Source organism: Ruditapes philippinarum, unplaced genomic scaffold (assembly GCF_026571515.1).
Source record: "Ruditapes philippinarum isolate M1 unplaced genomic scaffold, ASM2657151v2 ctg979_1_1_1_1, whole genome shotgun sequence".
NCBI classification, from domain to species: Eukaryota; Metazoa; Mollusca; class Bivalvia; order Venerida; family Veneridae; genus Ruditapes; species Ruditapes philippinarum.
In genome coordinates, this window is record NW_026866846.1 from 160,410 (window position 1) to 170,925 (window position 10,516).

A 10,516-nucleotide genomic window follows, 5' to 3' on the forward strand; every position below is an offset into this window, starting at 1 on the left:
ATTCTTTTCAAAAAAAAATCATTCTTAATTCCTAAAACTGTCATTTGAAGGCACATTATGAATCAGAAATGAATACATTTTTATTTCTTTCTTTCTTTTTTTTCTTTCTTTATTTCTTTAAAAGGGAAACACGAGTTTAATAACGTTTAAACAATGAGTTAAGAGTATTTTAAATGCTCAACATCTGGAAAAAAGTAGCACTGAATTTGATTTTATTTAGTAGCAAAATGTAAAATAATGAGTATTTTGACTAACATACAAACTGCTAAATCACTATTAATGTATTAATTGCCAAAACGCAGCAGAAGCAACTGATAATAATTGACAATGAGTAACTTTTTGGAAACTAACTATAACAGAAGCCCCAAAACAAAATGCCTTTGAGGAATAAAAATAAAATAATAACTTGGGGAAATAGGCCTTTACAAAATTGAAATAAAATGAAATAAGGCCAAATAAGCCATGGTTATGGTTTTAACAATTAAAGAATAGACACATTATTAAAGATACCTGAATATGCATTTGAGCAGGGTTAATTAAATGGTCTGAATAAAGTATTCGTTCCCTTTCCCCATTGGCTGTAAGTGACATTGACGTAAACTTCGATTTAACCACAGACGCAAAACAAAAATAACGTTCATCAAATTATTTTCTTACTAAATAAACAACATAAGGACCATATTCCCTCATCAGCTGTCAAATGTTATTGTTCTTTCGCAATTTATGTTTCACATCAAAGCATGAAAATGTATTCAATCAAAATTAATAGCGCTTAAGAAAATACTGTGTGGCCACCATCAACATGTTTAAACAAACGTCAACATGTAGTTTGGATGGCATTAATTAGCTTATAAATTTTCCAAGTGAACATAAACGAGGACAATTACAAAAAAAAATGAATTGTTTTTAAACTTTAAATAAAATACCATGAAATGTTCAACAGAATACGTTAAAGTAAAATATATAAGAACAATTAAGTATGCCTGCGAAATGATCGTGAAATATATGAATATCAAATAAGAGTAAATAAGGACAATTGCATCTACTGAATGAGTAAATATGTTTTATATATATTTGTAGATGCTCATAAGACCCGGCGTAATTGATCACACACAGTTTTAATAGCTATATATATCAAAGGGGACAATAAGAAGAACATCACTTAGGTGTAACTAAGGGTCGGTCATTTTTCTTCACACTGCACAAGTCACAGAATTATGGTCATCCGAATTAAACATTTCTGATAAGTAAACTTTTCTTGTGTCCGTGCAAGAGATTATAGTATGTTACTTTTAGTCATTTAAAATAAAAGGTCAATTCATACCGCAGTAAAAATTATTATGTGACGTGTGCAGTGTCACTTACTTTAATATCATTCCCTGCGGTCTGGAGACCGCAGGGTATTGGTACGCGTTTAACTTTTGAGGCATGGAGGAGCACGTGGCATGTTTTCGGTACATGGAGGAGCATGTGATCTGTAAACCGTATATGATTGGTTAATTGACCTTTTCGAAAACCAAGCTAAATACCGTTTGCCGGTACGTTACGGATTTACCTGTAGGGAATTAGTCCGAATTACACCTAATTGAGAACAAAAATCTATTACGTGATATTTCTAATTTTCTATAATTATTTTACCGTTTAAGGTGGAAAAACTTGAATGATGTGTTTGAAAATTATCAATGTTTCTTTAATAAATATCTCAAATTTTACATACAATAAATTGTTTATACTGAAAATCTACAAAATTAAAATATTCGTAGTGGCATCTGCCATAATAAATAGAGATATATTCTGCGTAAACTAGTGTGTTTACTTTATTTATTTTTTGCTCGGAATTATTCATAAAATGGTAGGCCTATTTAATCATTTTCTTAAAAAGAAATAATTGTTTTATGTTCGACCTTCTCCGGTCTTCAACGGTCACATGCAGTTTCCAAAGACCTTCTTCTATATTGTTCGATTATTGTCAACTATATTCCTGTTACAAACGTTTATTTATCCCCCCCCCCCAATAATGTTGAAAATAGTGAAATGAAATATCTTTATATCATTAAAATGTTCACCGCAGGAAACCATTTTACTTGTAATGTCGTTTGTAAGTTTAATACGTTTTAAATAACCAAATACATATTCCATATTCCGTTCAAATTAAATAATTGCAGAAATTAAAATTTGAAGACTAATACTCAAAATAAAAGTGCTTTTTATAGGACGATTTCAATATAAAGTGAAAACTAGTAACATAAGGCGAGTAATAAATTGTGAAAAAAATGATAAGTAACAAAAACCATGTAAATAGCCGTTATTATATACGTAAGTAAACTGGTAAACGTGCGTTAATATGTTTATTTATTCGTAAGTAATGGTGATTCATGTTAATTATTCGTCTTTTTTTCTTTAATTATATACGAACTAAAATCTCATTAACTTAAAAGTAATACGTCTTAAATTGTTTTTCAAACGTAACTTTTGTGTACATTTGCTTTCGTTTCCTTATTTGTTTTATATTACTGAAAAGCGTTGGTCTAGTTTGAAATGGATAGAAAAACGTACTTCTTTCAATTTCTGGTAAGTTAATAATGTATCTTAGTTAAAAATTGTCTTGATAATATTGATAGCATTTGTTCTTATTTGATAAAGTTGACTTACTGATGCTAAAAATGAAAGGGTGAGTGATAGACTGCTAAAACAAACAGAGCCTGAAACAGTTTCAATACAGTCATTTCGGATGTTCTACTAGTATTAATCTCATTTACTTTAATCATTGGAAATCGGACCATTATGTTATACATCCAGTACCTATTCAAAGTTGTGTGAAATTTTGTTCTTTACTTTCTTTCTTTCTTTCTTGTTTTCTTCAGATTGTTTTTGGTGTGCTGATTCTTACTAATGGACAAATTATTGCACAAGGTAAGTCTTGAATAAGCTAATGCTTTTATCAACAAATCTTTTACACAGAGTCAACACAGACGCCTTCTGACAACTTTGAAATGCAATTTGTTCATTTGAATATTCTATGTGAAGTCTCTTTTTATTGTGTGCAGTCTATTAAAAAAGCGTTTACATTTGACAGTCATGTACTTTAAGGAATTATGAAACTTAATGCAATATATTATATGTTTATATTACAATTTATTGTATTTTATGCACTTTTAGTTCCTAAATGGAAATGGTCAAAGTCTTAAAGCTAGCAAATTCAATGTTTGCTGCTAGAGTGGTATATTTTTAACTACCTTTGTATGACCCTTTTGTATATATAAAACATATTTTCTTGGAAAAAGATCATTATGTGTCACTTACTCCACAGCTATATATGACCCTGATAAGACGTTAGTGACGACTTTTGCCACACATGTGTTTACTAACGTGTCTTTTTAAGTTAGATTATTTGGATTTTCAAACTGTTGTTTCCTTTTTATAGTTTTCATTATGTTTGTGTTCACTGCTGAAACCTTTTAGAAGTATATCTGAACGATTTGTGTGTACTGGAGATTGAAAAAATGCACTTTTCTTGAAGATGTTGAAATATTAACATTTCAATGAAATTTATATATGTAAGGCATTGTCCAAATTGACGACAAAAACAATATATATGGCTAAAAGAAATATACAACGTGTAATGTTTTACATTTTACAGAGTCTTACGGAAGTAGAAGAATAATTTCACCTGGACATCCTCTAGGTCTGGGTCCATTTGTTGATTCATACTCACAAGGGTCTGTTATGAGCAGTAGAAGAATCACAGGCGATCCCTACGGTAATCCTTACCCCGATCCGTACATGGGAGGCGGTGTTTTACCAGTTGGAGGCGGTATGATGCCTGTTGGGGGCGGTGTTTTACCTGTTGGAGGCGGTATGATACCTGTTGGAGGTAGTGCGTTACCAGTTTACCCAGCAGAAAATTACCCGGTAGGCGGTATGCTTGGCGGCATCTTTGATGGAAGACGTCACCCATCGATTGTCGGAGATCGGTCAAGTACTAGCGTTCAGACTATAAATGTATCAAACAAAAATAATAATCATCGCTTTCAGACAGGATCTGGTAATGTCGTCATAAATCAAGGTAATCAAATGTTTAAATATAAATAATTTTCTTCAAAATCCTTATCTATATGAAGATTTTTAAAAATACTTTTTGCACCAAACATGGATATTTGACAGCAGTAGTGTTGTAACATGACAATCCCTGATAATTAATACTAAATATTTTACATGTATATATAAACATGCAATACATGTAAAGCTGCGGTCTCACTTACTCCCGGCAGAGCCCAGGGCCACCCCGGTAAGTTACCGGGATGATCCGGGGTGAAATTATTGTTGCGGTCACACTAACCCGGCAGCACTACGGTAATTCCCAGCTAACCACCCTGGATGCTCTCCCGACCATCCAGGCAGATCCCAGATGAAGCTACGGTGTATGCCGGTGTTTCTCCGGTCGTTCCCGGATGACGCCGGAAGAGCCCTGGTCGACCTAGGCAGAGCCCCAGTCGATCCAGGCAAAGCCCCGGCAGAGGCCAGGACGATCAAGGCAGAGTCCTTGTAGAACCCCGGTAAATTTAAAACGCGCGAAAATGATTACATTGATACATAATTTTAATTTAATATTATATCTATTGTTCCGGAACAGTATTTCATGATGATTTTCTGAAAAATTCTTATGCAAGACTGGATAAAAGGGAAATGGGAAGGATTTTAATACAAAGAAGTGAAATCATCGCAAATTGTCGTGATATTTTTTGAAATGAACGGGTTTTGCGGGGCTCTACCGGGATCAACCGTAGCTCCATCGTCATCTTCCGGGACTCTGCCGGCATTCACCGGGGCTCTGCCGGCATCCACCAGGGCTCTGCCAGCATTCACAGGGGCTCTACCGTAGCTCTACCGGCTATATCATGCCCCGAATCATCCCCAGTGTGTGCCGGCAGAGATTCGGTACTTCCCCGGTGTAACCCCGGTCGTTCCCGGCAGAGCTAAGGATGAAGCCGGCAAAGCTATACTTCCCGGATCATCGCGGTGATTTCCATCCGGGGTCGAATGCCTGTTGTTCCCGGATCATCCCGGACGTTGCCGGCAGAGTAACGGATGTACACCGGTTGTTCCCGGTCGTACCCCGGTCGTTCCCAGATCACCCCGGACGTCTACCGGGGCTCTACCGGAGCTCTGCCAGGATGTTAGTGAGATTGTAGCTTAATGAGATCATATTAAAGGACGACTTAAGATGCGGGAAGAAATATGTGTGAAAACTACAATTCTACAATTCTTGAATACACTATAACGATAAAGTCAATTGTGCTTATTAAACTTTAATACTTCACCATAGATGTCAAGTGTTGCGTCGCACCTGTAAAAGTTTGGCCCTTATTTCATTTCAATGTTCTATTATTCTGGTCCTTCGGGATCATTGTTTTCAGCACGTTAGTATTGAAGATTCTAAAGCTGCTACTGCTAAGCTTTAGGATTATGCAATTTTCCATTATCTCTCCTCAATCAAACTGAGTCTGCAATTTTTATATAATATTGTTGTTTCAATGCTTCTGAGGGATCATCCATTTTCAGGACTTTTTAATAATAACCATGATTACACCAACACATTTAGGTATACTTATCATAGTGTTAGTCGCGGTGGGGCCAGCAATGTGTCAGTATCGCCGTTTAAACAAAACACGAAAACCATCGGTTAGGTTTAGATTTCTGTTTCGGTTTGTTTTGTTTTTTGTTGTTGTTGTTTTTGTTTTGTTTTTTTGTTGTTTTTTTTAAACCAAATCAGTCAAAACCATATAGTTATATCATATACATATTCCGTTTTTGTTTCAGTTTCAACTAACGGAAGAAGTTGTTCTTGCTATGTTGGAATGCCTGACCAATGTTACCCACAAGTGTGTATCCCGGACAGTAGTTGTTCAGGTGCAGGAGGCAATGGTATATGCGGTAGCGGACAAGGAATTATGATGATATAACTGTACATTTGTTACCTCAATATATAATGTGTTACAGGTCATATGCAACAGTTATTATATTAATAAATGGCATTTTAGTTTATATTAAACCGAAGGTTGTTGGTGATCAACGCAATTGTACTTTCCATTTACCCCATTGTTTTATTCGATTTGCCATGCTTTGACTATGAAAACTTTAAGGATTTCATAATCAAAAGATCACTTGACCCTTAAAATTTCCTAAAATATCCATGACGACTTAAACTGTCAAAAACTTTTAGAGATCAATGCTTAACAAATACGCATGTGCATTAATAATTTTGCACAATAGCTTTCTATTCAGTATTGCAGTTTTAGATAATGTACCAGCTGCAATGTTTTGAGAAACGGAAGAGATGAAGAAAATATTTCTTTTTTTCAACTGGTTTTGTTTAATCAAATTAATTCAATAATTGAATAATTTAACGTACAAGTCATATAATATTCCTAATTCAAGTGTAAATTTTAGTTATAAATGATTTGCTCTCCTGTTCCCTCCTTTATGTTTGTTCCCCTGCTTGGTGACTTAACGGTGGTACTGTGTAGCTGCGTACTGTTTTGGGCAATCTGATTAAAATCAGCTTCTAATTAAAGCTACGCATTAGGATTTAATAGGCACAAATAGGATGTCACTTTCTATAATACTTTATCTAATACCTAATCTGGAAAGGACGGGTTGGTTGCAAGGATTAAAATAGCTTTCACGGAAAATCCAAATCACATAAAGGCGGAACAAATACGGTGGCAATTAGATCTACATGCAAAAAATAACTTAAATAGATTTGAACTTAAGTATGATTGTGCTGTAGACTGCGTTGAATGATTTGTCGCTCACACTTGTTGGCTTTACCTTACTTCATTCACGAATTCTTGTTTGTTGCAAATGAAAAACACCTGGCTGGTTATTAAATGTCAAATATAATCTAAATCACAGTTAACAATTAACTTTCACTTAGATTCTTTTAAACATATAATAGCTTCATCATTAAAGAAGCGTAATGCACTTATCATATTCTTTTCAAGCAGCGACCTTTGCTATGATTAAATTGCTGAGTACTAGATTTTATATCATAGCCATATGCACAAACTATTCTGGTTGTTATACCGTAATCGTAAATGCCAGTGAGCGAACGTAAAAACTAAATACTCCTTTCTCTTAATAATATGATTTTTTTTTCGTGTATTATCCCTTGTCTGATTTTATAACGCCTTATTTCTTGAAATTCTTATTGACTATGTCTTCTTTGAATACAAGAATGAATAAACAATGTATGGGAAGCTGCGTTCCTTATTACAGGTCAAGTAAAAGGGGTCTTTTCTGAAAAATCGGCAAGTTCTTTTTTTAATGAATCTATATATTTATATTATGACCACCTCTAGTGAGTAGAATTTTAAATATAACATATCTACTTGGTGTAAAAGTCAAAACATGTTTATTTTATATTTGCAAAGAGACTGTGTAGCAACTTATATATCAAAATTATGCATAGTGTATCTTTAAATCAGGCCGCAGTTGGAAACATGGGTATTTATTTTTCCCATGACTAATGTTAAAAGAAAAGTTACGTAATGAAGTTGTATGTCTAAAAAGATTCAATATACTGAAATGATATACTGTAAAAAATTATGGCTGCAACAAATTTAAGAAAATAAGATAAAAGATCAGAAATTAATGTAAAGTGGCTACATAATTCAGTCATATCATAAAATCTCAAAACTTAGGGATTATGTGTATTCCCAAACGCATTTTCTTGTGATTTAATTAATAAATGAAACTTTAGCTTTATTTTAGCCTCTAAGAATGTTATCTTGCTTTAACATTAATAAAACGAAACTTTTGACAATGCTTTAACTAGCAGATTACCAAGGCATAAACAAACAATCTACATTTTGTAATAACTGACTTATTTTACAGTTTCATATGGCCACAACTGACAACAATATTATGACAAAACTTGGCACGTTTTATGAAGTCGTCATTTGAAATGAGTCTTTCATAACAATTTTACTCTAAAATACATTACAATGCATTTTGATTAATTAAAAAATATACAAGTAAATATGTGCAATCGTTCATTTATTTTTTACAAGATAGCATAAGTGTAGTTAGTTCTAGAGTACCAATCCGAGAGTGTTTCAGTTAAAGTCAAGGTTTTGTTAGTTTTAACATAGTTTATTTCAAACAATGATACATGTACATCATGTTGTTAATACAATAACTAGATACACGATTGAAAAAGGATTAGAGCCGAAAGCTATAAAGCTTAAAAAGGTCTTCTCCTACATATTTGTACAATGCAGTTAAATTATGACAGTGTTTGCAATATTGTTTGAAACAATGAAGTTAATTTTAACATATTTGAAACGAAAAAAAAATCGAAGATTTAAGCTGTTGTTCAAAAAATCTTTTTTTAAATAATATAAATAATTGAAAAGAATAAGAAAGAAGGTAAAGAAGGTCAAGTTGGCAAATTGTTTTGTGAATCTAAGCTCATGTAAATCGGTTACTTTCACGTATATATACATGAACTGCTTGAACAATTTTAGAATTAATGTCATGGCTAAGATTCTGGTCTCCATTTAGTAAGGTATGAAGTGTTATAATACAGATGTTAGAAACAGCATCAAATAGTCTGAGTCTGATATCATTATATAAGTGACACTCAAAGAAGAAGTGGTGGTTACTTTCCAGGAGTCCACATTGACAATTTGGTGAGGGGACATATTTTTTCTGAATAAGTGATGGTTTAAAAAGCTACATTCTGTTCGGAGCCGTGTGTGCATGACTTGCCTATTTCTTTCACCTATGTAATAGTATTTGGGGCATTTTTATATTACCTTTAAGTTGCGTTTTAAAAGAGGACAAAGATATTGAGTTTTGTACCTCTGTTGATAGTAAGTTCCAATCTCTCAAAGTAGATGGCAGAAATGCATTATGGTAAAGAGAAGTTCTTGTACGTATTGTTTGCATGTCAGAAGCATTTCGTAAATTGTACTTAGACGTTTCTCCATCTGATGGTGGAACTAAGGACGATAAATTATCTGGTGTGAGACCGTTAAACGAAATAAGTTTGTGATTCTGTCTACGGCTTTCGAGGGATTCCAAAAGTACTTCTCTTTGAAGTTCCTGAAGAGATACAAGTTTAGTGGCCCCTGAAACTATACGGGCGGCTTCGTGTTGAATTTTATCAAGTTCAAGTTTTTCATATTGTGTACAATTGATCCAGACTACATTTGCATATTCAATGAGAGGTCTTACGAATGATAGATATATAACTTCTAGTGATCTTCTGTCTAGTGTAAATTTAAGTTTTCTCATGATATGAATTCTTTTCCAAGCCTTCTCTTTGATAGGATTAATATGTACATGCCAAGAGCAATCATCTGAAAAGTAAAGACCAAGATGTTTTTGACTATTTACTGAGGAGATAGGCTGATCATGCATTAGAAGTTGCGGATGATAACGCTTTTTTGTTTTGCGTGACATGATCATAATTTCCGATTTAGAAGGGTTGAATGTTACAAGCCATTTATCAGCCCAACTTGAAATGTTTTCGATATCAGATTGAAGAGTTTTCGCGGCAGCTATTGGATAGTCAATAATTATGTGCAAACTAGTATCATCGGCAAAGAGGTGTATGCTTGAGTTTAAATCGTCAACAATATCATTAATGTATACCAGGAACAACAGAGGCCCAAGAATAGATCCTTGAGGAACTCCTGCATTTACAGTAGACCAATTAGAATGAGCTCCAGGAAGAACGACACATTGACGTCTGTTTGAAAGATAATCAGAGAACCAGTTCAGCAATTTTCCATTTAATCCAGCATTTTTTAATTGATAGAGAAGACCATCATGCCATACCTTGTCGAAAGCTTTACTTATACCAAAGAATACTGTTCTTGCTTCTAATCCGTCGTCGAGAGCCTTACAAAAGGTATTGTATAAATAAGTAAGCTGATTAACTGTTGAGTCTCCTGGTGTAAAGCCAGACTGTACAGAAGAAAGAAATTTGTTATCAAGAAAAAAGATAAAAACATATTTAAATATAATACACTCAAGTACCTTTTCTTTACAACAAAGTAAAGATATTGGTCGATAATTGTTCGGTAATGAGGGGTCACATTTCTTAAAGACTGTACATACATTTGCATCTTTCCACATTAGGGGTACCGTACTGCACTGAAGAGATTGATTGAATAGAGAACACAGAGGATATTTAAGAACAGATCCAGTTTCTCGTAGTATTCTGTTATTTATTCCATCAGGTCCTGAAGCTTTGTTTTTTTAAAGATCTTAGAGCGTCTTCTACATCTTGAGGGGATATGCATTTCTAGTTTATTTTTTGGAGATTTGCAAAGGTTTCTAGGATATCCAGTGTTTTGGTTGTTAATTGAAGCTTGTGCAGAAAAGAATTCATTCAGAATATTTGCCTTTGAAAATGAAATTTATCATAACAATTTTACTCTAAAATACATTACAGTGCATTTTGATTAATAATATACGAGTAAATATGTGCAATCGTTCATTTATC

The 10,516-nt window shown here is 33.6% G+C and overlaps 1 protein-coding gene across 1 annotated transcript; it reads left to right on the plus strand.

The window, feature by feature from the left end:
- The first annotated feature begins 2,424 nt into the window (after positions 1 to 2,424).
- Positions 2,425 to 6,004, plus strand: LOC132733979 (uncharacterized). Its single transcript, XM_060720679.1, has 4 exons — positions 2,425 to 2,571; positions 2,865 to 2,913; positions 3,641 to 4,066; positions 5,821 to 6,004. Exons 1-4 carry the CDS (start codon positions 2,539 to 2,541, stop codon positions 5,961 to 5,963), a joined length of 651 nt encoding a protein of 216 aa, XP_060576662.1. The 5' UTR covers positions 2,425 to 2,538; the 3' UTR covers positions 5,964 to 6,004.
- Positions 6,005 to 10,516: the final 4,512 nt, after the last annotated feature.